The sequence below is a fragment of the Danio rerio genome, chromosome 24 (genome assembly GCF_052040795.2).
Source record: "Danio rerio strain M-AB ecotype USA chromosome 24, GRCz13ab, whole genome shotgun sequence".
Taxonomy (NCBI): Eukaryota; Metazoa; Chordata; class Actinopteri; order Cypriniformes; family Danionidae; genus Danio; species Danio rerio.
This window is the reverse complement of record NC_141044.1, coordinates 1,080,215-1,107,563: the sequence shown is the minus strand read 5'-3', so window position 1 is coordinate 1,107,563 and position 27,349 is coordinate 1,080,215. Positions and strand designations below refer to the sequence as shown.

At 43.9% G+C, this 27,349-nt stretch overlaps 1 protein-coding gene across 1 annotated transcript; it reads left to right on the top strand.

The window, feature by feature from the left end:
• Window positions 1-27,145, top strand: cdk13 (cyclin dependent kinase 13). The gene is given in 14 exon segments (NM_001366829.1): window positions 1-1,725; window positions 6,972-7,508; window positions 7,871-8,044; window positions 8,716-8,855; window positions 10,441-10,611; window positions 14,288-14,477; window positions 16,889-16,945; window positions 17,142-17,243; window positions 19,449-19,526; window positions 19,701-19,817; window positions 21,595-21,726; window positions 23,209-23,411; window positions 23,518-24,015; window positions 25,904-27,145. Coding segments are annotated over 14 exon segments (3,867 nt in total). The 5' UTR covers window positions 1-727; the 3' UTR covers window positions 26,374-27,145.
• Window positions 27,146-27,349: the final 204 nt, after the last annotated feature.

Below are 27,349 nucleotides of genomic sequence, written 5' to 3'. Positions count from 1 at the left end.
CCTCGAGCAGGCCTGCCGGAGGAGCAGCCCGATTCAACACTTCTGCTTTTACACATTAATCCGTCACCAGTTTAATTCGGGTCCAAAATCAACCGCGTTCTCGCGCATCACAAGCGAAATCGCGTTTCGAAATTAAACGAACCGTAAACGCCGCTCTTCGAACGGAACCACGTTAATGTTTTTCCTCACCGTGTGGAATCTGCCGATGCCAACCGCGCGCTGAACTAGCATGCGTGCTACTTCCTTGTTAGTGAGTCGGTGCGAGAGGGCGACAAGAAGTTTCAACCCCGCATGAGCGTGTGTGGATTTAGCTAACGTTTTCGACGGGATCCTCCGTTCGCGAACCTGCCCAGGAGCGAAAAACGATACGCTTTTAACGCGTCACCGGCCGGACGGCGCTAACCGGGGCATGGAGGCTGATTTGACTGCTGTTGCGCGGCTGATCTGCTAAGTTAGCACTGGCTGGCTAACGCAATCTTTTCATCATATGCGCGGAACCGGATTATAAATCGAGGATTTCATGGACATAACTTACCCGAGCCCTGCTGTGGATTTAACCCGCCGGTGATGGTTATGCGCGATGAAGGATTCGCCGCGGTGGCTCGCTGTGTGAACGCGCAGACGTTAGCCGCGCCACGCTAGCGCTTAAAGTGGGTTTCAAATGTTTTGCTTTGTTTGCCGGGGACTGAAACGCGAGCACTTCGGAGCGAGAAAAGTGGGATATTAAATGCCTAACCCGGAGATCGTCGGCCGCGAGGGCCGAGGCAGAAGCCCTCCGCCGCAGAGGAGCCAGCGCGAGGCGAGACGGAGCAAGAGCCGCCGGGAGAGGCACCGGGACGGGAAGGGGCGATCCGCGTCCTCCTCGTCCCGGAGGAAGAGACACAAGCGCGGCCGGGAGAAGCAGCTGCAGCAGCCGCAGCCCTGGCAGCAGCAGGACGCGCTTTACGACGGGGACGCGGGGACTTTGGTGGAGTACGACGACGTGAGCTCGCAGTCCGAGCGCTTCTCCGGCAGCCCGTCGCCCAGAACCGACGCGCTGTCCGTGGACCGGCTGAGCGAAGCCGAGCTTCAGGACTGCGGCTACGAAGCGCCGGCCGGGAGAGAGCACATCTCGTCCTCGCGCAGGAGAGACGGACCCGCGGAGAGAATCCGTTCCGAAAAGGACGCCAAGCGGAACCGGTCCGGCCGCGAGCAGGACGCGGCGTTCAAATCGCGCAGCGGCGTCAGGAATCACGACAGCAACGGCAGGAAGCCGTCGTCCGCTTCCCAAGCGGACAAAAAGGAGTCCAGGCGACACAAAAGCAAGCCCAAACCCGAGAAGGACGCTCCTTCCGCCTACAGGGAACCGCCGCAGGCGTACAGGGACGACCGGGAGGAGCTCAGGGCCTACCGGAGGAGCAGTCCCAGCTTCAAGGCGACGGCGGATAACGCGAGTCCTTACGGGACGTCTTATTATGGATACCAGTCTCCCCCGGCGAACTACCAGCTGATTCCTTGGAGGAGCCCTAAGAAACAGTCTCCTACCTCGACCTACTATCGGGACCCGGAGATGTACGCTGCCTATAACGCGTTGAACTCGAGCGGCAAGCGGAAGCGTTCGCCGGCCAGCCCGTACTGGCGCCGGTCGCCGAGCTACGGCCGCCACAGCCCCTACGAGCAGGGCGAGTTCGCCGGGAGCCCGTACGGCCAGCGCAGGCGCTCCCGGAGCCCCACGCCGGACACCAGGTAAGAAGAGACTAATCGATGACGGAGCGCGTTGTTAAAACATCGGGTTGTGTGAGAAGTCGGGAGAAGTACCCGCAACACGTGGCTGTCAAGACCTCACGGTGTTCGGAGTTGCTAGATTCGAGTCGTTTCGGAGACTCGTGTTCGTTAACGAGTTTCCACGGACATAGATACGATTATTACAGTGCTTCGATTAAGAGTCCTCCGTGTAAACAAATATCATCGATGACCTTAAACCGTCGAATTAAGACGCGCGGAGTGTTCAGATTTTAGGCACCTTATTGTGCATGTGTTAAAGTGCAGGACAGACACGTAAACGAGCACTTTTTGCTACGTTTGGGACAGGATGATCACGCAACTTGCTCGAAAACAGTTTTACAAATGTTGTGCGGGTCATTTGTTGTTGTTGTTGACAGATATCGCGATTTGGTTTACTATTTAATTCAAGCTTCGATCTGATGCGCGTTTGTTACGCTTTATGCACTCCCCTACCGAATATTCCCCATCAGTGTAACATTATAGACGCATGACACGCATTTGTTTAACTCGTCTAGTGAAAATGCATGTGGCTGATTCCAGCGTTGTGGATGTGGCGTTTGCAGTACAAATTCAAAACATAAATTCACAGAGAAAGTAAATATTGAAACATCTGTTTATATTTTCCAAAACAACTAACTTAACCACAGTTACAGCATCAAAGAAATTCAATCTGTACACATTTTTCATACTTGCGTTATGGATGTGACAGAGCGAGTTTACAGTGCACAGCATATTTGGTATAAATTCTGTGAATTAAACTGCACAACCCAAAACAAATGATGCTCATCAAATGTATAAGAGTCGTTTCTCTATACAACACGAATGATTGATTTCATTTTATTTCACATTTTTGAGGGGAAAGTGTCGTTATGGATGTGACACTTTTTCGTTATGGATGTGACGGATGTGAAATTGCCATTTGTGTGACTTTGGTAAATCATATAGAACAGTTTGAAAACATTGACACTTGACAGAGACATTTTTAAAGTACTGTAAAACACTTGCCTACATTTTTCTTTTCAAGGCAAGGTTGACATTTGCACAGAATTGCTGATATATATTAGCAGAATAGACAAATATCGCGACGTGTAATTGTTTTAACATCATGCAGCAAGTCTGCAGTGCTTTATCGTCTGGGTTGGTGTTGTCACACTCTCAGAAATAAAGGTAAGTGAGCTGTCACTGGGGTGGTTCCTTTTCAAAAGCTACACATTTGTACTTAAAGGGTCCACGTTGGTACCTCAGAAGTATATATTAGTGCATAAAATATTTAAGAGGAACACTTTTTTTGTACTATTTAGGTACCATTATGTACCCTTGGGCTATTAATGTGGACCTTTTAGGTGCGAATTTGTACCTTCTGAAAAGATACTACTCCAGTGACAGCTCACATACCTTTATTTCTGAGAGTGTTTTACGCCACAAAAACCTTAAACTGCAGCACATTTACTGTTATTTTACAGACTTCCTTCTCTATATCTTATACTATGTAAAAAGTACTCAAATGTGAATAAAATTCAGATTATTAAACTATAGAGAGGAATTTTCAACATCAAAAGTCAACAACAAACATCTTTAAATGCAGTTCACAACAGTAAATAAAGGAAAGACACGCAACATACAGAAACTGCTGGTTTACAGATGTTTTACAGTGCATCTTTAAAAAAAAAAAATCAGGTAAACATGCATTTTACGAGCATCTGAATCTGTATGTTTTATTTATTTGTCTTTACGCAATGCAAGACGGGTTTTGTTAACATTTCAATACAGAAAGTTAAGTTTTAACCCAACTTTACGCTCATTCGGCTTAATTAGATCTGCATTTTGACAGATTACAGTCTAAAGAGTGTTGTTCTTGAGGATCGTACTTTATTCTCAGGTCTGTTTTCGTTCTTGCCAGCCTTAAATATGCAGAAGATCCTTCAGTTTGTTTTGCTTGACTTTAAAATGCTCTTGCACACACTGTTGACTCTTTCCACATTGTATTGAGTCGGACTCAAACACGTGGCGTGTTCTGGCTCACATGCGTCACGGGCTTTGCTGCGGCTTGAGCAACAGGACTCAGACTTTGCTTCATAAAGGCTTCAGCTTTCCACGGTGTACGTTTAACCTGTATATCCGCAGGCAGAAGTGAGTCCTAAGGGGCTTAGCCTGCTGTTTTATGAGGCGTAATAATGGTTGTAATTATAACCAGATAAGTATAATCTTAGTTTAAGAAGCAAATTAAGTGCAGCGACTTGTCTTTCGGCTCATTGGCTGATTTGGTCATGTGGTTTCAGTCACCTGTCAGATGATTAAACAATAGCAGAGGCTGCATGCGTGAGCTGTCATGGTTTAGTGTGGGGCTGAACAGTATATGCTGTCTGCAATCTTGAGTTGATCATCACAACAGTTGAGAATACATGTCATTTGTGGAGTTATTGTAGGCTTGTCACTATATTTATTATTTTTTATATGATATCTTGCACCTAAATATATTGTGATGCACAGTATTGTTGCCATTTTAGAACAGTTTTACGCCACTCGTTTTATAATACCAGAATGACAATATAATAGCATCACAATGCAAGTGCACTACTCCAATGAACACATCATATTTCACTGTTAAGAATGTTTAATTTAATTACAGTAATTTAAATAACGAGGCAATGGAATCAGAATGTGGAAAGGCATATCCTAAATAAATAATAATAAATGTTAACACAAAAGTATTAGAGTAACAGAGGCTGCGGTATCTGCTGCCAGATCTATTTCACTCGTCAGACTCCCACTTGAGATTATACTACAGTAATTTACAGTAAATATTACGGTGTTTTCAACCATACTGACCCTGACACCTAAACTAGAGAAAGAGATGTTGCACAATCTGCTGAAATGCTGCTAGAATTGGTGTTTATGTAAAGGTGATATATATTGCATCACCAAAAATTAAGCTTCTGTCCATATGTTGTGCAATAAGTCCATATATTGATTATTGTGACAGATATTGCAATGAATAACCACAACAGAGTGAAGCTTTATCACTTGCATGTGTTTTAATAGCATTTCAAGAGAGTTTAAAGCATTCGAACACAAAAAAATAAGTACATTTGCAGCTTTTTTTGAATGTGGAGGAAAAATATTTGTTGACAGCGCTTTACCTACAATTTTAAACCGAGAGGGAGGGAAAAACATTTGCTGATGGATCGTTGGTACTTTTTCCGGAAGATGAGCATGTCGCAGTTTAGCTAAATTAATTCACGTCTCCTCCTGATGCGATGCGCCTTCGCTGTTTGCAATGCACTAAAACATTGTTTTCCATGCGCTTCATTCTTGAGATGTATAGTTTGTCTAAAGTGAGGTATATAAACTATATAGTATACTATGAGCAGGGAGACAATCAGCCAGCGCAGTTTACTCCAGAGTAAAAAGCCGGTTTGTTTACTTGCGGGAGTTCCATTAATGTTTACCTGCACCGTAATTCTGACCAATCGAAAAGGGTTGTTGCTAGATCGGATACGGTTGTGGCCGGAAGTTAACGAGAATTATTTAGATTAATAATTATATTTTAATTATATAATAATTATATAATTTATTAAATTTCTCATTTATTGTATTTTATTAACGCCTAGCCCAACCCTAAACCCAGCCGTCAAAGTAATGTAAAAACAGTAGTTGTAGCGAGTATCATTCATGTTATCTGTTGAGTGACCTAATAAATTGTATTTTTTAACGCCTGCCTCTACCCCAACCCTCACAGCAATGTAAAAATATTAATTATTGTTATGCAGTGGCAAAAAAATGCTGCTATTTTAATGTGCACATCGCACGTCCGGCCGGTTGCGCATCCGATCTAGACTTTTCCATCGAAAAGCAGTTTAAGAAATATGTTCAATAACTTCTGACCAATGAGAGATGTGGATTTTGTCACATGACTGCATTTTGGTTCTTTTCCCAACTGGTTCTGACCAAAGCAATCAGTGTGGTGTGAAAAGGATCCAAAGGCGGCAGAAAACGCTACGATGCATCATCTATTGCTCTCGATCCAGACCAAATGAACCAAACCACAGATGCGAACCCACCCTTAAAGGCTCTCAGATGAGTAAATGTACATGAATAGCATTATGAGTACAGGAAATCAAGGTTTATCTGAACTCTTCCTGTTCGAATATTGCCTTGGACTAAAGAAAACATCAGATAAATGCGACATGTTTTTCATTCTGAGTGATGGCGGGAGAAAAACAAAACAAAAACACAATGATTAAGACAACGGCACATGTGTTTGTTGATCAAAACACCTACGCATTTATTATTTCATTTCAACAGCAGCGTTCGGTTACTCATTATCTGTGTCTGAATGCGCTTACTAGAACAGCAAAGCGCAGTTTCCCCTACTAATCTTTGTCTATTGTTGTATTTTTCCAAAATCGTTCAGCTTTAAATCACTGTCTTCTGCTCATCAATTTATAATAAATACTTCCTGTCTGGCTTTATCAAAATAATGAAGGTTACAGACAAAAGTAGTCATATAATATTGCGAAATGTTTATTTATTTATTTTTTTAAAACCGACCTTATCTATTAGAGCATGCTGTAAAATGTAGTGTATAGCCCTGATTCAAAGCTGCATTTTCAGCATCATTACTGCAGTCTTCACTAACACGTGATTTACTTCATTAGAAACATGCTGCTTGTTTTTTTCTGATTAATGGAGAGTTGAAATGACCAGCGTTTGTTGCTGTTGTTAATGTTAAAATCACTTTTATAAGTGGTTTAAACCCATTTGTGTGTCAGCAGTGTGTGAACATCTCCAGCCTCTAATGGTCGACATAAATTAATTGTATTTGTTCTAATCAGACTTGATGAAGCACTTTGATTGACATTCTCCCTTTGTACGTGTCATCAGAGGGGGAAAGCCCCGCCCACTAGTGACCATCTCTCCATCTCATTAGCATAAGCAGCAGCCCTGAGTGAGAAGCAGCCGTCTGTCCATTAGCCATTAGAGTGTGCTAAAGATAATGTCAGCATAGACTCAGAGGATTATAGATGTGGAGTTTTAGATGAACAGCGACAGGAGCGACATAGACTGACAGAAGCATCACGCAGACACTGACGCTGACGACATGCAGGCCTGACCGAATGTTTCTGACTTCAACTGTGGAAGAAAACTGAGCTATCGTGACCGGTCTAAGTGCAGATTTGTGACTAATGCTGTGGTTTCTCCATCAGGCGGCCGGTGAAGTCTGGCAGCAGGAGCCCGTATCCTTCAGCCCGTCACTCCCGCTCCCGCTCTCGGCACCGCGTGTCCCGCTCCCGCAGTCGTCCCTCCAGCCTGTCGCCCAGCTCTCTGACCCTGAAGAGCAGCCTGGCCGCGGAGCTCAGCAAGCAGAAGAAGGCCAAAGCGGCAGAAGCGGCCCGCGCCAAAAACAGCTCCAGCAACGCCTCCACCCCCACCAAGGGCTCGTCCTCGTCCTCCAACGCTCCTCAGCCCAGCCCCGTCACCAACCACGCAGCCAAGAAGACCAGACCTCCGTCTCCGCCTCCACCCGAAAAAGGGCCCCGGACTCCAGTGTGCAGCCAGCCGCAGTCCCCGGCGGAGCGACCTGCGAAGAGGAGCGCAGACGTCCCGCTGGCCGGCAGAGACGCTAAACTGAAGGAGGAGAAGAAGAAACAGGCCGTAAAGGAGAAGGAGAAGACCGTCGCTCCGGTTGTAGCCACACACACACCCGCAGCCAACAACATGGAGCATCTGGAGGCCAACGACAGGTACAGTTCCGCTAAACTGTTCGCCCTCCTGAGATTTGTTTCTTCATGAAGTATTTCCCAAATGATGTTGAACAGATGCAGGACTCGTTCACAGTGTTTCCTCTAATGTTTGTTCTCCTGGAGAAAGTCTTATTTGATTTCTTTCGGCTAGAGTAAAAGCAGGTTTAATAGTTTTAAAGTCATTTTAAGGTCAATATTATTCGCCCCCTTATGCAATATCAGTGTTGGATTGTCTCCAGAACAAACCACTGTTATACAATGACTTGCCTAATTACCCTAACTTCACCCTGATTACCCCAGTGAAGCCTTTACATGTCGCTTTAAACAGCATTACACGTTATTATTCTTCATGTTTTTGTCAGTGTCAGCAGTTTGAAGGAGTCTTCAGCAGGGAAGAAGAGCTCTAAACCGGAGAGGAAAGTCCGTGCGCTGCTGTCAGATCTTCCTCTTCCTCCGGAGCTGCCGGGGCTCACGCCTGCGTCTCCGCTCAGCACGCCAGACGAGAAGAAGACGCCCGCTCCACGCCGCAGACCCAAGTATGGCCACAGAACATCCCGTCCACACTTATACCCCAGCGTCCTTCAGCTCAGGCTGAAATATATTTATGTTTGTCGGCACATCGCTTTTCACTATAGTTATCAATCCAAAGCAGCTTGACAGAAGGTGCACATCCTTACATTACAGTCCAAAGCAGAACGGTTCAGGAATTGGCAGTGGTGTTGTCAAAAGTATCAGGTTTGGTACCAATCGGTATGGAAATTTTATAGAGGTGTGAATGACACTGGTCTCGCAGTTCGCTTACGATTATCACGCCATCGCCTTGGTTCAGTTTGATATCATGGTGCGTTGGCGATGCTTTCATACACAATTTTATGTGGCAACTAGGCTTGGGCGGTATCCAAATTTTGATACCGTCAAACCTCCTCCCTATTACAGCTCATTAGTCAAAAGTGCAATAAAATAATATAAAATATTGATCAAAAGTAGATTTATTTGATGCATTTGTGGTGTTTGTTCAAGCCTTTCTGAAATGATGAGTCTCCCACAAATGCTGTTTGCAGTGCACACGACACACACACACACACACATTCTGACTTTAATTGTATATAGTGTCCCTCCAAAAAATAACAATATTTACATGTAGTAATAATAATAACACATGTTCATTGAAGTGTTTTAAGTGTTTGTTGTCCTGTGTGTGTGTCAGAATCTGCGGGCCGCGCTTCGGGGAGATCAAGGAGACGGAGATCGACTGGGGGAAACGCTGCGTCGACAAATTCGAGATCATCGGCATCACTGGAGAGGGTACTTACGGCCAGGTGTACAAGGCCAAGGATAAAGACACTGGTACGATGAGGATTTTTAAGGCTTCGATATTAGTTTGCTCATTTTCTAATTTAGTTCTGTTATATTTGTGTTATTTTGTCAAATTAAATTAGATAAAAACAGTGGGATTATGCTTTTTGAACACTGGAAAGTATGTTTTAGAGATCATTGTCACCTCTACATTTGATATATCAGGATAATTTTCAGAATTACACATGAATTAGCCATGATTAAACATGGCGTTTAGGATTAATGCGGAAGCATGTAATGGTATTAGAAGTGCTATGTTTCATTTGTTATCTACAGGACTTAAAAAGTCTTAATGTCTTAAATTAAAATCCGGGTAATTAAGGTCTTAAATTGTCTTAAATTTTACCGTAAAGTGGCTGTAGGTATGACATTTTCAGCCGGTCTGCTTAATGACGATAGGGAAGCACAGTGGTCCACCGTAAAACATCTAATAGTTGATTAATTCAGCACTTGTAAAACAGGAGAGAAATGACAGTGTCCGTGGTTTATTAGCTTATTACGGTAGGTCGGGTACAGAGTACAGACGCTGACGTCGGTCTGCACCTGCGTGCTGTTATTATGCGGTTGTTGATGTGTCAAAATGTAAAGATGGGAAATTGTACGTTTAACGACGTGGCAAAGAGGCAATGTGTAAATTCTGCAAAAAGACCTTTTCGTTAGGGAACGTGGGGCTCAAAGTTGTCAAGTCGCACATGAAAGGAGGAAAGCAGCAGCGTGACGCTGCAGCAGCTTGTCATAGCAGGTCCAGGTTAACCCCTGCATTGTTTGCAGCTCGACCTAACAATGTTAATAGTTACTAATGTTAGGCCTGTAGCCTGTGTTATGAATAAGTAATGTTGACCCTTTTAAACTACTCATTCATTAAAAAAGACAAAAGAGCTGTGTGCATGTGCACGTTTGGATAATGTCGGGCTATAAACGGGTTCGGGCTTTTAAAAGCTGTCGATCAAAATGTATTTGTCGGGTTCGGGCTCTATCGGGCCTAACTTTTATATCCTGGTTAAAGCTCTAGTTCAGACGCCCCCTCACAGTCAGCTATAACAGTTTAATTTCACCACCAGACACCCAAAAAGCAGGTACTGCGGGTTATCCATACTGTGACGAGGCACAATTTATTTAAATCTAACGAGAACATTAAAATGAGTAGCATTTCCGAAGAAATTATAAAATTTTTGGGTCTTAAATTATATTTGTTGAGGTCTTAAAAAGCCTTTAATTTTACTTTTAAAACGGTGCAAGAACCCTGACCTAATTTAATTTCAAAATAGATTTTTTATAGTGAAGCTTTTCTTTAATTGTTCAGTTGTAGATGGATTATTATCGTCATTATTAAAGTCTTGAGAAAAAAAGTAATAAACATTTTACAACAGAATCACCTGTGGTTTATTCGTTATTTATTTACATGCATTAATTTAAACATCACCACTGATTATATCTGTATAATTTCTAATATTTTACAAGCCTGTGCTTTACCTCATGGCAGCAGAACTGTAGATCCCTGCTACTCTAATCAGTTTGTATGCTAATGCAGGAATCGGGTTGTGTGCACCTAATGCATCTTTGTTTCGTTGTTCAGCTGAGTTGGTGGCGCTGAAGAAGGTGCGTCTGGACAATGAGAAGGAGGGTTTCCCCATCACCGCCATCCGGGAGATCAAGATCCTGAGGCAGCTCAACCACAAGAGCATCATCAACATGAAGGAGATCGTCACCGACAAGGAGGACGCCTTAGACTTTAAGAACGATAAAGGTAACGCCTGGAAATGAGCAGCTGGAGTGTGCTTCAGGAGGGTTCGCTTTCAGTGTTGGGTGTTTTGAAGTCAGTAGTGACTGTGATTAAATTAGTTGAACGCTGAAAAGCTAAAGCAAGAGAGTATGGTTGTAGGGTTGACCAAAAAAAACAACAACCTAATTTTGAATATTCATCGTGTTTATAAGGGAAAAAACTCGTTCTAATGTGGAAATAAGTAGTTACTGTAATTAAATCAGTTCTCCGCAGAAAAGGTGAAGCAAGGGACTTAAGAGTTAGATATAGTCATCATCATTAGAGTTGTTCCAATGCAAATAAATAACCAGTTCTCCACTGAAAATTAACGCAATGTACTAGGGCTGTTAAATAAAACAACTAAACGAAACGAAAGTCTTGTTCCAATGCGGAAATAACGGGTCACTGCGATTAATTAAATTAGTTTAGAAGGACACTAGTAAGGCTGGTAAAGATAAACGAGGATTTTGAATTACAGTTCCTGTAATTAAATCAGTTCTGCACTGAAAAGGTAAAGCATGGCAGTAGGGCACAGGTGTCAAACTCAGTTCCTGGAGGGCCGCAGCTCTGCACAGTTTAGTTCCAACCCTAATTAAACACACCTGATCAAACTAATCGAGTCCTTCAGGCTTGTTTGAAACCTACAGGTAAGTGTGTTGGAGCAGGGTTGGAACTAAACTGTGCAGGGCTTCGGCCCTCCAGGAATTGATTTTGACACCCCTGTAGTAGGGCTATAAAACAGAGACAGAGTGTCTCCCTCCTGAACTCTGCCCCACACAGACTCTTTTGCCCCCCCAAATACACCCCCCACTCTCCTCTAACTTAAACTCCTCGCAATCACTGCACTGTTTAACATTTGCACACTTAAAATTTGCACATTCACTGCACCACATTGAACTGTTTACTTATTGAACTGTACATATCCACTGCATATGGACGTTTGTAATTATGTACACACCCACAATACATATATACACTTATAATCATGCTTATTTACCTCCATACTACTGATTATTAATAGCAACCTGTATATATATTCATATATTGTTACATATACACTTGTAATCATGTTTATCTATCTGCACACTACTGATTATTAATAGCAACCTGCACATATATTCAGATATTGTAAATCTGCTCATAGCTTATCCAACCTGTATACAATGTTGATAGTACATCCATCTGTAAATATCACCATAGTTTTCTATAACTGCACTTTATAATTTATTCCTGTATCCTGCACTTGCTGCTATTGCACTGCTGGTTAGACCTAAACTGCATTTCGTTGCATTGTACTTGTACATGTGTAATGACAAAAAAGTTTAATCTAATCTAATCTAAAAAAGGCAACACTTTAAAATAATGATCCATTAGTTATGGTAAGCTAAATGCGTTTAATAACATGAACAAACAGTTAGTAATACATTCATTAGGGTACTTAATCATCTTTTTAAACGTTATTTAATTTAAATGACATTGTCATGTTAACTGACTTTGCACTAACTAATGTTTACAAGTGCAACTATGATTAATAGTAATTAATATATGCTGTAAAAGATTATTTATACTTAAATGTTAGTAAACACATTAAATAACACCATTATTCTAAAGCGTTACTAATAAAAATATAATAATAATGTCAAGGTGTAATAATAATAATAATAATAAGGTAATGCATAGTAGTAGTGTTGTCCAAATGTTTTTTAAATTTTGAATATATATTAAGGGCCTACTCACACTATGCCATCCGCACCGTGCCCAGGCCCGTTTCCCGGATCGTTTGAGAAGTGTGAGTGCGCTGAATCGGGCTCAAGCACGGTTCACTTGGCCGGCCCTGGCCCGGTTGGAAGAGGTGTGCCTGAGCGCGGTACACTTGGGCTTTGGCGCGGTACGCTTGTGTGTGAGCGCGAAACGCGCCAAAGCCCGAAACCGAAAGCGAGACGTGACTTTTAAGGGACTGTTTGATATGGATTTATTAATCATTCTTACTGTTCAGTGATCGCAAACTGCCGTAGTTTATTAAAGACGCAAACTCCTCACAGCACGCCAGCTGCGCGCCTTCAGCAGACCTCCTCATCCCTGCAGCACGAGAGCTTTGATTGTTTATGAGCGCCAAAAGTGGCGGATCTGTTCGGTGAAATATCTGACTGCGTGTCACGGCATCCCTAAGGACTGTTTGGCGAAATATTTGACTGCATGTCACTGCATAACAAACGACTGAAACGATATAACTAGAGAACTCTCCACTGTGCTGCTGAGTGAGAGAGCGTATGGCAAGCCGTTTTAACATTTAAACCTTGTTCTGACTATCCATAAATATATATATTTAGAGATATAATTATATATTTTGACAAGTCATTATTATAATTCGACTTGTCAGAATGACAATTAGAGATATCTGCAATTACAATTGTACTAGTACGAAATCAGATTGGAGATATCTGCAAATATATTATGACTAGTCATATTCCTCCATTGACTTCCATTGAAAAATATTTGCAGATATCTCTGAGTTTTGACTCGTCAAAAATCCAATTCAAGATATCTACAACTGTAATTCGACTATTAGTAAATTAATTAGAGATATCTTCAAATATATTTGTAAATATCTCTAAATATTACAAATTAAAGACATCTCCAAATGTATGACTAGTAAAAACTCAGTTAGAGATATCTCTAACTACAATTGTGACTAGTCAAAACTCATTTAGAGATATCTGCAAATATTTTTCAATGGAAGTCAATGGAGGAATATGACTAGTCATAATATATTTGCAGATATCTCCAATCTGATTTCGTACTAGTACAATTGCAATTGCAGATATCTCTAATTGTTATTCTGACTAGTCGAATTATAATTATGACTAGTCAAAATATAATTATTGATATCTCTAAATATATTTATGGAGTCAGAACAAAGATTTAAATGCTAAAAATGCTTGCCATAGAGAGCGCTTCTGAACAGCGCAGCAGCGATGACGTAAGCGTGCCGAGGCCCGATATGGTGTGAGCGCGGGCCGTCGGGGGAGTAGGGAGGGGGGACAAGCGTGCTTTGGCCCGGTTCGAGGCAACTGTACCTAGTGTGAGTACGGCCTAAATATATAAGGAAAAAAGACTTGTTTCGATGCACATATAGCTAGTTACTGTAATCTCTTCTGTGAATCAATTGTCCTCCACTGAAAAGGTGAAGCAACGTAGTAGGATTGTCAAAAATAAAAATAGGATATTTAATTTTTGGTAAACAGTGTTTGGCTTAACTTTTTATTTGTACATATTATATTTGTTATTAAAATACTTGAGTTTAAAATGTAGAAACACTTAAACTCAAAGAGTTGAAAGTTTAGTTTTCTGTTGTCTGAGGTTTGAAATGTGTAGGGATTTTAAGCGAGTGAAGTAAACTCAACTTTTACCGTGAACAGAAATTATGAAAGTAGTTTGACACAATGTTAACGATGCAATTAGTCATGAAGTAATTAATAATTAATCAGTGCCTCCAGTGTTTATTGGTAACATTCAAGCCTAAAGTGACGACATTATTTCTGCTTCAGTTTTTGTGATGTGAAAAGCACTGAACTCTTTCAATCTTTCTTATTTTTCCTCACTGCACTATGCTGATGTACTGATAAACGCCGTGTGTTTTGGTTGTGTTTCGGTCTGTCAGGCGCGTTTTACCTGGTGTTCGAGTACATGGACCACGACCTGATGGGCCTGCTGGAGTCGGGCCTGGTGCACTTCAACGAGAGCCACATCAAGTCCTTCATGCGGCAGCTGCTGGAGGGCCTGGACTACTGCCACAAGAAGAACTTCCTGCACAGAGACATCAAGTGCTCCAACATCCTGCTCAACAACAAGTAAGGGGTTGATCACACCAAACACAATCTCATTATTATTTATTTGGAGTAGGTTTGGGCCGATAAACGATGCCATCGTCCGACGCCGATGGCCAATAGACAACACGATGCTGAGCTGGAATCGCCGATCTTCCGCCCCGCCCCCGCCGCAAACCCGCTCGCGAAAAATACACACTGAGGCCTTGTTTACACTGATACAGCCTAGTGTTAAAATGCGTTTGCGGGACTTATAATGCCCGCAAACGAGCGATAATCTCCCGGAAATCGCGCGTCTCCCTCCCAGTCCTCAAACAAGTCTCGCACCCTTCTCACCCCCGGATCCCTCCTCGCTCTTCAGACACGTGGCGCGCGCTCTATCAAACACCCTTTTCACATGATGACCATACCATCATCCATTGCGATGTTTCACATTAGACATCGTATGATGCCAAATTGATCGACATCGCCCAACCCCAATTTAGAGTAAGCGTTAGATGGAGAGAAGAGTGAGAGAAAGGCTTACTATCTGAGCTTACATCACACACCGTGGTTCTGCATAGCCACGCCTCCTGTCAATCAACAAACCAGTCAGATTGACATCGTTTTTTATAAGTCAGTATCAGCATGTTAGTCTTCAGGATTATCTATAAGCTAGCGTGGTACAAGACAACGACAAAATTCACGTTAAGAAGATATAAAACTGATATCGACATGTAAAGCTTGCAGTTTGTCATCCAAAATAGATCAAGGTTTTTTTCTCACGTCACCCCGTCAAATCTTTTGACCCATCAAATGCTCTCTAGTGTCTGACATGCACCGCTCCCTTCAAGACGCTTGTCATTTGCTCGTCATTCGATGCGTTTGAGCTCAGCCACTCTAAGTAATGAATCGGAACGCTATTGGCTGCTTTTTTAAAAGAGGAGGGGTTGCTCTATGTCCCGCCCTCTCGCTTTTGAGATTACGTGAAACGTTGAATATTAGATGCACATTTCAAAAGCACTTCAAAGCACCTTTAAAGTAAGCTTGATGAATATTCTCAGAACATTGGGTTGCTATTGTCAAGAACTACACACACACACACACACACACACACACAACAGAAGTCAGGCTGTCTTGTTCTGGTTTATTGAATGTTTACCTCAGATTTTTGTTGACTGTGGGATTTGACAAGATACTACTGGCGATCGATTCATTCAGGCCGAGCTCTAGCTTAAAAGTTTGATCATATGTTTTATGCAGCGGATGCCCTTCCAGACAACACCCATACACACTCTTTCACACATACACTACGCACAATTTAGCTTACCCAATTCCCCTATAGCGCATGTGTTCGGACTGTTGGGGAAACCGGAGCACCCGGAGGAAACCCACACCAACACGGGGAGAACATGCAAACTCCACACAGAAACACCAACTGACCCAGCCATGGGTCGAACCAGCGACCTTCTTGCTGTGAGGTGATTGTGCTACCCACTGCGCTACCATGCTGCCCAAGACTGATTTTATAAAATTATTCTTATCATTCAGTCACTGTACTTGAATACGGTTATTTTTCTATTGTTGTATCTTTGTCTTGATTGTATTTATAGATGGGAAAATACTCACAACACATGCAAATACAGAAATGCACTGCGAATCGTACAGACAACAACGAAAATGTGACCCTAAACAGTTTCTAGATTGTTTATTCGTTTTTATGGAGATGCGAATAGTAAACATCAATTCATCAACTAATGGAAATACGCAGAACACATGGAAATACAGAAATGCACTGCAACGAAAAAGGTGTCGGGGTAATTTATAGATTGTTTATTAGATTCTATGGAGATTGATGTAACATTTTAAATTCTTTCCAAATAGAAATATTAAGTCATCTCAAATCGCAATTTGTATGGCAAAATATTGCAATGCATGTCACTAATTAAAATTTGAGTTTTGCTGGATTTACAGTAGGCAGTCTGCTGAATATCTTAATGGAATATGAATTTTTTAACTTGATATTCTAAATATTTTTGGCACTAAATAAAAAAGCATACATTGTATTTTTGTTTATTACCAAAATAATCAATGATTTTGCGGTCCGGGTCACAAATGTGGTAATTTTATTGGCTTTTTTTTTTTTTTTTAGATGAATAAAAATTTTTTTACAAAATAAATATAACAATACATGTATAATAAATATTTATTACCAATCACTTTGTGTTTTAGCCAAGTGTGTCCAGAATTGTGAAATTTTCCTTTCAATGCATTAAAATGAAATGCACTAAATGTAAATAAAACAATATTAATTGTAAAGATATTAATATTAAACGATTAATATTAGTAACAATATTAATATATATTCCACTGTAAAAAGTTACCTCATAGAAAGGAAGACCGAGAGATGTGTCTGTCGAATCAGCCATGTAATTTACATATGTGTTGTATTGTAGGGGTCAGATCAAGCTGGCAGACTTTGGACTGGCTCGCCTGTATAACTCTGAGGAGAGGTACGTAACTCCAGACATTATTCAGACGCGAGGAGTGTAAATCAAGCAGATCAGACTTATGATTGTGTGTGTGTGTGTGTGTGTGTGTGTGTGTGTGTGTGTGTGTGTGTGTGTGTGTGTGTGTGTGTGTGTGTGTGTGTGTGCGCGTGCGCGTGCGTGTGCGCGTGTGCGTGTGCGTGCGTGTGCTGTTCTCCAGTCGACCCTACACCAATAAGGTGATCACACTGTGGTACCGGCCGCCAGAGCTGCTGCTGGGAGAAGAGCGATACACACCGGCCATCGACGTCTGGAGCTGCGGGTGAGATGCTACAAACAAAATCTTTTGTATAGACACACACACACCTAATAAACACACAGTTCAACATGTACAGTTGAAGTCAGAATTATTCGCCCCCTTTTGTTTTGTTTTTTTATTAATTTTTCTGTTTTTTTAAATATTTCCCAAATTATGTTTAACAGAGCAAGGAAATGTTCGCAGTGTGTCTGATAATATTTTTTCTTCTGGAGAAAGCCTTATTTGTTTTATTTCGGCTAGAATGAAAGCCGTTATTAATTTTTTAAACACCATTTTAAGGTCAAATTATTAGCCCCTTTAAGCTACATATTTCTTTTCCGATGGTCTCCAGAACAAACCATCATTATACAGTATCTTGCCTAATTACTCTAACCTGCCTAGTTACCCTAATTACCCAAGTGAAGCCTTTACATGTGACTTTAAGCTGTATAGAAGTGTCTTGAAGAATATCTAGCCTAATATTATGTGCTGTCATCATGACGAAGAGAAAATAAATCAGTTATTAGAGATGAGTTATTAACACTGTTATGATTAGAAATGTGCTGGAGAAATCTGCTCTCCGTTAAACAGAAATTAGGGGAAAAAATAAACAGTAATTTTGACATCAACATGTATATTGTTGCGCAAAATGTATATTTTAGCGCCTGCAGCTCGCTCTCTGCAACTCTCACATGGTCGCCAACTGAAGCTAAGCAGGGCTGCGCCCGGTCAGTGACTGGATGGGAGACCACATGGGAAAGCTGGGTTGCTGTTGGAAGGGGTGTTAGTGAGGGCGGCAGGGGCGCCCAACCTGCGGTCTGTGTGGGTCCTAATGCCCCAGTATAGTGAAGGGGACTCTATACTGTCAGTGAGCGCCGTCTTTTAGATAAGATGTTAAACCGAGGTCCCGACTCTCTGTGGTCGTCAAAAATCCCAGGATGTCCTTCAAAAATAGAGTAGGGGTTTAACCCCGGCATCCTGGCCAAATCTGCCCACTGGGCTCTGTCCATCATGGCCTCCTAACCCTCCCCATATCATAAGTGGCTTCATCACTCTGCCTCCTCTTCACCAATCAGCTGGTCTGCGGTGTAAATGGCTGCCGTCGCATCATCCAGGTGGATTCTGCACACTGGTGGTGGATGAGGATCCCCCACCCCCCTCTTGTGTAAAACACTTTGAGTGTCCATAATACACTACATATAATATATAACATAATGTAAGAAATTATTATTAATGCTATTATATCTCAGCAGACGGCAGAAACGCCAGCACATGTTTATACGCGTGTCATTACTATTTATTAATCTGATTTTATATAGTTATAGTTTTGTATTATTAATTATTTTTCACATAACACGATGCCCGTGGTTAAACGTCAAAAGAAATAATATACTAATAACTGCTAGTATAACAACAAATTTAACAACAAATGAAATGCTGTATGTAAGATACGTTTATACGCTTAATGTAATTTTATTGATCAGTTTTTTTAAATGAATAGCTTTGTTTTGATCGATCTTTAATAAGATTGTCATTCGCCAAGTGTTGATGGCGTAGGATTGTAGTTCTTTCATATTGAAGCAGTCTTGATGTTTCTTCAAATACTGTTTCTGCTTCAAATCGATGTTTGCAGCATGATCGTCATCAAGGATCACGGATAAAACAAGATTTTTGCTGCTTATTCAAACTGCTTATTTAAAATGAGCCGAATCGACGTAGTTTTTGTTTTGTAAGGACAACTTAATGGGCAACATGCAAACAGACTTTTCATTTGCAGCCAGGCAACCCGCAGGCTTTCGGTGAACCGTCTTTCTATCGCAAATTATCATGTTTAAGATCTGATTTCTTTCCTCACTGCCTGTTAGATATACGATATGAAGTGGGTCTCGGATCAGCACTGCGTTAAACTCCGTTTCCCCCTGCGGTGTCTTTAATACGTGACCGGTTATTTTACCCCAGTGTTTTCAATGGAATTTCTGCGCTCGCCTGTTGCCGGTGACGGCGCTAGCGGTTACAACTGTCGTTCATCTCGTTTTACGATTGAACAACTAAACGAATCCATTTAACCGAATGTATTGTAATTACATTACAGCATCGATGCTGTAAAAACAACCTTGTGGAACTGAAATACGTTAAGCTTTCACCGGAAGTTTATCGTCGGCTGTAAAACTCTAGCTCTGCATCGCTCCAGTTTTCACCTAATGTTTATGAACCGTTCACATCACGCAGGTGCATTCTGGGAGAGCTTTTCACAAAGAAGCCCATCTTCCAGGCCAATCAGGAGCTAGCGCAGCTGGAGCTCATAAGGTAACGGCACGTTTCTCCTACTGTAAGTTAAGTGTAAATGTAGAAAAGTGTCTTGCTAATGCATGAAGTTATTATTATTATAATGTTAACTGTTTTATTGATTATATAGGGATCTTGCCATGAAATAGCCATACAGTAATAACCAACAAATCAATAACGTTGTGTGTTGTGCAGTCGTATCTGCGGCAGCCCCTGCCCTGCCGTGTGGCCGGACGTCATCAAACTGCCCTACTTCAACACCATGAAACCAAAGAAACAGTACCGGCGGCGGCTGCGGGAGGAGTTCGCTTTGTGAGTAATCAGAGAGGAATCTCACAAGTTCAGCCTGTTTTTAAAGTGCAGGTCAAGTGCGGTATTTTATGGAGAGCTAATATGCAGAAGAAAAAAAAGCTTTTAAAAGGGGTTTGGACCCAGTTGTGTGTCAGCAGTGTGTGCGTTTCTACAAACCGTAATGGTAAACAAACAGTCTGCAGAAACATTTTGATTGACATTCTCCCTTGTTATGAGAGGGGGTAAGCCCCGCCCACTAGTGGCCATCTCTCCCTCATTAGCATAAACAGCAGCCCCTCAGTGAGAAGCAGCCGTCTGTGCATTAGCCATGAGAGTGTTTGAGCTGCTGAAGATGACGTCAGCGTAGACTACAGGGTTGTTACTGGTGCTGGAAATCCTGGAAAACGCTTGATTTTTAATATAGTGTTTTCAATGTTAGAAAAGTGCTTGGATTTTGGACAAAGTGCTTGAATTTGAAATTGCTGGGCTCGAATTTGACTGTTTCGGTTGCATGTGCGCAAAATTTCCTCTGTGACCTCTAAATATGTTTGGGAGCATGTGTGCGAGGGCTTAAATTGTTTTTGCGCGACCAGTTTTTATTGCAAAATGTTCACCGCATGCTTGCATTTATGGAGCTAATATTATGCCAAAACAATCTGAATTTGAATTGTGTTAAATTTAATTAATGATAATTGTAAGCTAAAAAATCTGATCACATGCTATTAAAAATGTTAAACCGAATTTGAATTTCTTTACTCGATTATTGAACATCCAAAATTAAAAAAAAAATTTAAGTCAGATTTTTATAGACATATTTTAACACTTTAGATTTTTTGGTTCTGAATTCAAAGACTGCAGATATTGTGTATGTAAAAAATACAGTTTTAAGTTTTTAAGAATTCAAACTATTCAAATTTAGATTGTTTTGGCATTATTAGCTTCATACTTATTTAGGAAACATTCACCCAGAATGCAACTTTGCATCTGAAACGTCAATTCAATGACTGTAAAAAAAAAAAAGGCAATGCACTTGAAATATCATGAATGACTGGTCACGAAAGTTTGGTTCTACACCCAATCAAAATCTGACTGTGAGCTCATTTCTCGAGATATCAACTTTAGGTAGAAAGAGACCAAACTTAAAAACCTACTTCATCCAATAACTGAGCTTTTTTTATTTATTTATTGAACCGTCCCAATAAATCTACGCTCCAAAGTATTCAACAATTTAAGTGTAAATGTCGTATTGTGTTTTTAAAAATAGCACAATGGATTTAAATGTGAATGAGTACATACAACATACATGAACATGATTAACCGTGGTTGTTAGGTGCTGGAAATGCATACAAATGCACCTTGAAAGTGCTTGGAAAGTGCTGGAATTTGAAGTTGGAAAAGGTGTAAGAACTCTGAGACTAGAAGGATTATAGATGTGGAGTTTTAGATGAACAGCGTCAGGAGCGGCATAGACTGACAGAGGCATGAAGCGCACACTGACCAATGACAACATGCAGACCCGAGCAGCACTGACAACGCAGCTAGTGCTGTTTTGTATCTGCCACTATACTGACACGCAGGCATTTGTAGCTCCGCCCTCTTCTGAAAAGAGCACAATCTCATTTGAATTTGAAGCGACGGTCACCAAAACAGCACAATCGGGATCGAAGCCTAAAAGGGTCAGTTTCAGAGAGCTGCAGAACGTCATCTGTGTGCTGTTCTCAGCTCAAACTCACACACACTCTACAGACAGCAGCTTTAAAAAGTCTTGAAAGTAATATCGTTGGTTTGTCTGTTTCAGTATTCCCCTGATGGCTCTGGATTTGTTCGATCACATGCTGGCTCTGGACCCCAGCAAACGCTGCACTGCAGAACAGGCCCTGAACAGCGACTTCCTCCGAGACGTGGATCCCGCCAAGATGCCTCCACCCGAGTATGAGAGATTAGCTTTAAACTGTCGACTTTAATCCTGTACTTCTACTTTGTTTGTTGTTCTTTTTTTTTGCCAGAATAATATTTTGTTTTGCAGTTATTAATATTTTTATTATTATGATTGTTATATTTTATTTATTTATTTATTGGACTTGTGCATTACATTTGGATAAGTATTTTTTTTAAACGAGTAGTCCTGAAAACGCACACATGCATTAAAATGATTTTATCATCACCGTTTATTCATGTTTTAGATGAGTAAAACAAAGTCATATTTATCATAACGTACTTGAAAAATTCCATATATTTTTGAGCGTTTCTACAAGCGTTAAGGCAGATTTATACTTCTGCGTCAAGCGCACGCATATGGTCCGGCGAAGCCTTCGTGTGGTCCGATAGCTCTCGCCGCTGACGCACACCTTTTAAAAAATGTAACCGCAACGGCGCGTAGCACAAGCTCTGCGATCGGTCTGTTTGGTAGCTGTGACGTGTGTGGGCGATGCTGAGAGCCGTGAGCCCGATGGAGGGATCGCGGACCAGTGTCGACTCCCGCGAAGGAGCTCCGGATGGAAACTTTTGTTTCGCATTTACTTTACTATTAAAGTTATCGCACATCTGCCGGTTTTGGGGAGTTTCAGCTACTCGTACGTTAACAAAACACCCGCAGTGAAACTCGACACGGACAAACATAAAAGCCTACTGCCATCTAGCGTTTTGGAAGCGTTATTGCAGAGCAACACAAGCGGCGCACGGAAGTATAAACGCACGAGTACACGCAAGACTTGCACCGTGGGTCACGACGATCGCTCCACGCGGAAGTATAAAGCAGGCTTCGGCCTCACAAACAAGAAACAAAACAAACAATTCATCTGAAAAAAAAACAAATTACAGAAAGTTTTCCTGAAAATGTAGGTTAATTTATTTAAACTTAAACTTTATTTTATTATTTATTTATTTAAAAATAAGTACATTGCGAAAGATGTCCTGGCATTTTTTTCACTAAACGTTTCACAAAATTCATCCAAATGTGTCATTTTAAGTAAAGAAAATATAATTTGGATAACATGAAATAAATAAAACGGCGAATAAATGTTGTGTATTTCATTAAAATCTTTTAGTCCAGGCTTTTCATTTTTCCGATTATAACGATTCATCTCTTAAAGCCGTCTACGTCAAGGATGACGGCTATAACGATAAAGCGACGCCCAGCCGCAGCTACACCGATATATCTGCTGAAGTGCTACTGTAACCTTTTTACCTATTTTTCCTCCTAAAAACAAACAAAACGGGCGGCCAATCAGAATCCATCCTGTTTTAACGAGCTCGAGCGTTTCGAGCGAGTGTCGTCACATCAGCGCGTGCACTTCTAATGAGCAGAACGATCCTGTGCGTTAATGCTGAGGCTAACACAGTTATGCGTGTTGCTGTGCGCAGATCTTTACCCTGTGTGTGTGTGTGTGTCTCTGTGTCTGCGTTTGTTCAGCCTCCCCCTGTGGCAGGACTGTCACGAGCTGTGGAGTAAGAAGCGGCGGCGGCAGAAACAGATGCCGGAGGAGCTGACGGCCCCTAAAGCCCCTCGCAAAGAGCTGGGTCTGGACGACAGCCGCAGCAACACACCGCAGGGATTCGGCACCGCCGCGGGAGGACACAAACCGCAGGGCAGCGCAAACGCTGCGGGCCTACTGGGTGAGCGCGCGCATGCGCAGATTTACACACGCACGTAATTCGATCGCTTTGCGAATTTGAACGAACGTGAATAAATTGCTTCCAAATCTCCGTCTCTTCCCTACAGACCCCAAATCGGCGAACTCTCAGCTGACTCAGGATCAGCTGGCGGTGTTGCTGAATCTGCTGCAGTCCAAGAGCTCTGCGGCGGGGGGATCCGCTCAGTTCATGCAGACCGTGAGCTCCAAGATGAACCCGGAGACGCTGCAGCAGCTGAGCAAAGCCCTGCCGTGCGGCCTGCCGGAGTCCGAGCGTCCCCCGGAGCCGCCCGCGCTCCCCAAAACCTCTAAAGCCCTCCCGGCGGCCGCGTCGGGGCCCGGAGCGCCCCGCACTCCGCCCATGCCCAAACCTCCGTCTCCGCCCGGCCCGCAGCAGGCCGACGGAGAGAGCTCGGCCTCCGCCACGCAGACCGCCGTCACCATGCTGCTGGCTCAGCTGCTGAACGTCCAGCAGGGGGCGCCGGGGGACGGGACGGGCTTCGACGGAGCGGACGGAGGAGTCCCCAATACGGCTCCGGCGCCGCCGGAGATCAGACAGCCGCCGGAGCCCAGCCCCGTGTCTCCGGGTAAGATCGCACGGCAGGAGTGCTTTAAAAGATTGTGCGAACATTTAAAGGCGCCGTATGAGTTTCGGACACTCAACGACTCGCGCGCAGATATTTCAGAAGCGCGCTCGGCGAACGTTCTCGTTTATCCGAAAAGCAACGGCGAAGCCAGATGCAAGACGCGAGACGCAGATTCGGTTCCGCGTGAGGTTATCGACGGAGCGGAGGAACTACGACGTCGCTTTGTAGGCTAATCGGCCGCTGGCATGAAACCGGTTCCGTCGTGAAAACCCCTGTAGGATTTTCCCTTAGGCTTTTCGAAGATCGCGAATAACAAGCTCCGCGTTCGAACGCCGTTCGTCACACTCCTAACCCTGGCACGATAATACGAGTTGGAGCGATTTTGGATCTTGAATGCGAACGCAAGAATCGAAAAGCTAGCGTTAGGCCACAAACGGACTACGGAGCCCTCGGGGCGCTCGTCTGTGACGTCAGCGCCGCCCTGCCGCAGACGACTTTCGGAACTTATTTGTAGAAATAACGTCCGTGACAAAGAGTTTATCTCTCTGTTTATTATATTATAATTCACGCTATATATCACGAACAAACAAATGCGCGAAAACGCATAGACCCGCGTGCCTTTCGGATGGTTTTTACGCGGGAAACGCGTCCGTTTCGCTTTACGGTCGTTCTGAAAGTTTTAAAACCGCGTATAAATCTGCCTGCGTAGTGTTATCGTCAGACACGCTTAAATAAGCGTATCGCTCAGGAACGAGTCTATCGAACGCCTGCGAGTTCCATCGTGGACGCGGAGCAACGTTCGACGTTCCTTTTTTGTCACGGAGTACAGCGAAAAGCGGCCCGTGCGGTCACGTATGCATTACGTTTTACGGAGGAGTGTAAATATCACGGTTACGACGCGGTCGAACGCGTTCAGACGAAGAAAAAAAGACAGAAAATAACTCGATCGCGTGAAAACGACAGTTAACGCGCATGCGTTTATACGCATTTATTCACGCGTTTGCGTTACCGAGAGCAGGAGAGAGACGGGCTGCGCCGGTTAGCGGTATCTTCGTAAGGCCGTTTATTAAAATAAACGATGGACAAACGGATCCGTCTCGACGGCCTTTACGGGTGAAGGATTTATCTGCACGCGATCCGCGTTCCCGATTGGAATAACGCTACGAACTATAAAACGGCATTCGTGAAAATGCTCGAACGACAGACGAATCGTTTACCGCGGGCTATCGTTTAACAGCAGACGGCGCGATTCGCGGATTCGCGACCCTCAGTGTTCCTCCGAGGTGGTCGTAGAGGTGCGAAGCTCGCGAAACGGTTCACGCGCGCCGAGTCCGTCGTTCGTTTAATTTGGGGGAACGCCGCTCGGAGATCATCCGCTACGTTCGGTCTCGGCCTGCGTTTCGTTTCGTCGTACCCGAGTGCCGCAAAGGCATCGGAAAGTTAACCCCGGTGCCGCGAAACGGATCTTCCGCGTCCGACCCCGCCGCTGCGTCTTTAACGCGGGGGCGTCCGAACTCGGTCCCGGAGGGCCGGCGTCCCGCAGATTTCGGCTCCAGCTTCGCTGGACGCGCCCGTTTCCGGAAAGCCCAGCGAGAGCTCGATCGTCCGGCCCGGGTTCGACGTGACGACACCCCGGAGGTCGCAACGCGACGGCGGAAAATGCGCGCCGCGACCACCGAACGACATTTTTTTCTCTTGGGGCATTTTTTTCCCGCGCTCGTTGTGGTAGTTTGGGCGAAACGAATCGGATTTTTGGAAATCGCCAAGCGAGCCCCGCCGCCGCCGCTCTAGGCTAGCGTTCGACAGCGGGGCGTCGCGGATGCGGTCGTTAGCTCTGTGTCGCCGTAGGTGATTTTCGTCTCTCACCCTCGTGTGTTTTTCGTTGCAGATGCGGAAGGGGGCGTCCCGTCCTCCGGGACTCTGGACTCTCTCTCCATTCTCCCGCCGGACCAGAGACCCCCGGAACCCCCGGAACCTCCGCCCTGCGCCGACCTGGACTACCGGCACGCCCCCGAGAGCCGACCGGCGGAACCTCCTCGACCCCCGGAGCCGGACTATCCTCCGGACGGATCGGGATACGGGGGAGATTTCGGCCGGCCCCCGCCGCCGTTCCCGCACGCGGGCTTCTCGGACAGCTACCTCGGCCGCATGATGGGGGCCGGCCTGCCTCCGCACGCGCCGCTGGGCCCGGAAGCCTTCGCTCGCGGAGATCATGGCATGGTGTTCAGCGGAGATCAGGACCATCGGTTCGAGTACAATCACGGGCCGCCGCCGCCCCCGCCGGGACAGCCCTGGACTTCCCCGTCCCAATCGCTGGGGTACGCGGCGGCGCTGCGGGGTCGAGGACTGCCTTTTTGATGCCCAGCTGAGAGAGAACCGACCGACCCCGAACGCCTCGGAGAAAAGAAAGACTCCGAAAGAGGCGCGCGGTTGCCCCGAAACCAGCACTAAACCCGTTTGTAACGTTTGTAAAACCGGAGGGACGGACGCGGCGATGGGAACTTTTTTTGGGATTTCCCGCTCGCGCCGTTTCGTAGATCCGTTCGGTTTCTCCGGACGGATTTGGTTTGGTAATCTGTATTCCGCTGCTGTCTTTTAAATTAAAACCAGACCTTTCTTTGTTTCGGGGGCGTGCGTTCGCCGCGCGGTAAGTGTTTTAAGGAGCTGCGCGAGGACGGACGGACGGACGGACGGAAGGACGGACCTCCAGTATTACGATGTTTTGCACTACTGAACAAAGTAGGCGGACGCGAGCGGAGCGCTGTGCCGCATCTGCGCGCGTGACGAGCGGCGACGTGAGGCGTTTTATTTTGGGTCGGTTTCTTTTTCTTTTCTTGATGATTTTTGACCGCTCCGGGCACCGCCCGAAGGTTTCGAGGGGTCCGGGGAGACCGGCAGCACTTGTGCGATCTGGTGAATCTACTGAACGGATCGGCGCTGCGTTTCGTCACCAGCTCTTGTCTATAGCCATTGTAAAATCGATAGTTAAAGAGACGTTTGACCTGTTTTTTGTTTGTTTTTTTCTCTCGAGGAGACGAGCGACGATGCTTTCTTTTTTTTTTTGTTTTGTATGAAGATGTTTTGTCCCCCTCTTTGGCAGACGTTTATTAAAGAAATGCCAACAACGGAAGACGTGCCTGTGTTTTTATTTTTTGCAAGCGTTCGCATTTAATGGGTCATGATTAACTGCGTTCAGATTAGCGTATACCCAACGCATCTCAGTCATACTAATAGCATTTGCATGATGTGTGCGTGCGCTATGTATGTAAAATACACTGCGTTTGCGTGTGTGTGTGCGCGCGTGTGTGCGTGTGCGTGTGTTTTGTTAAAGCAT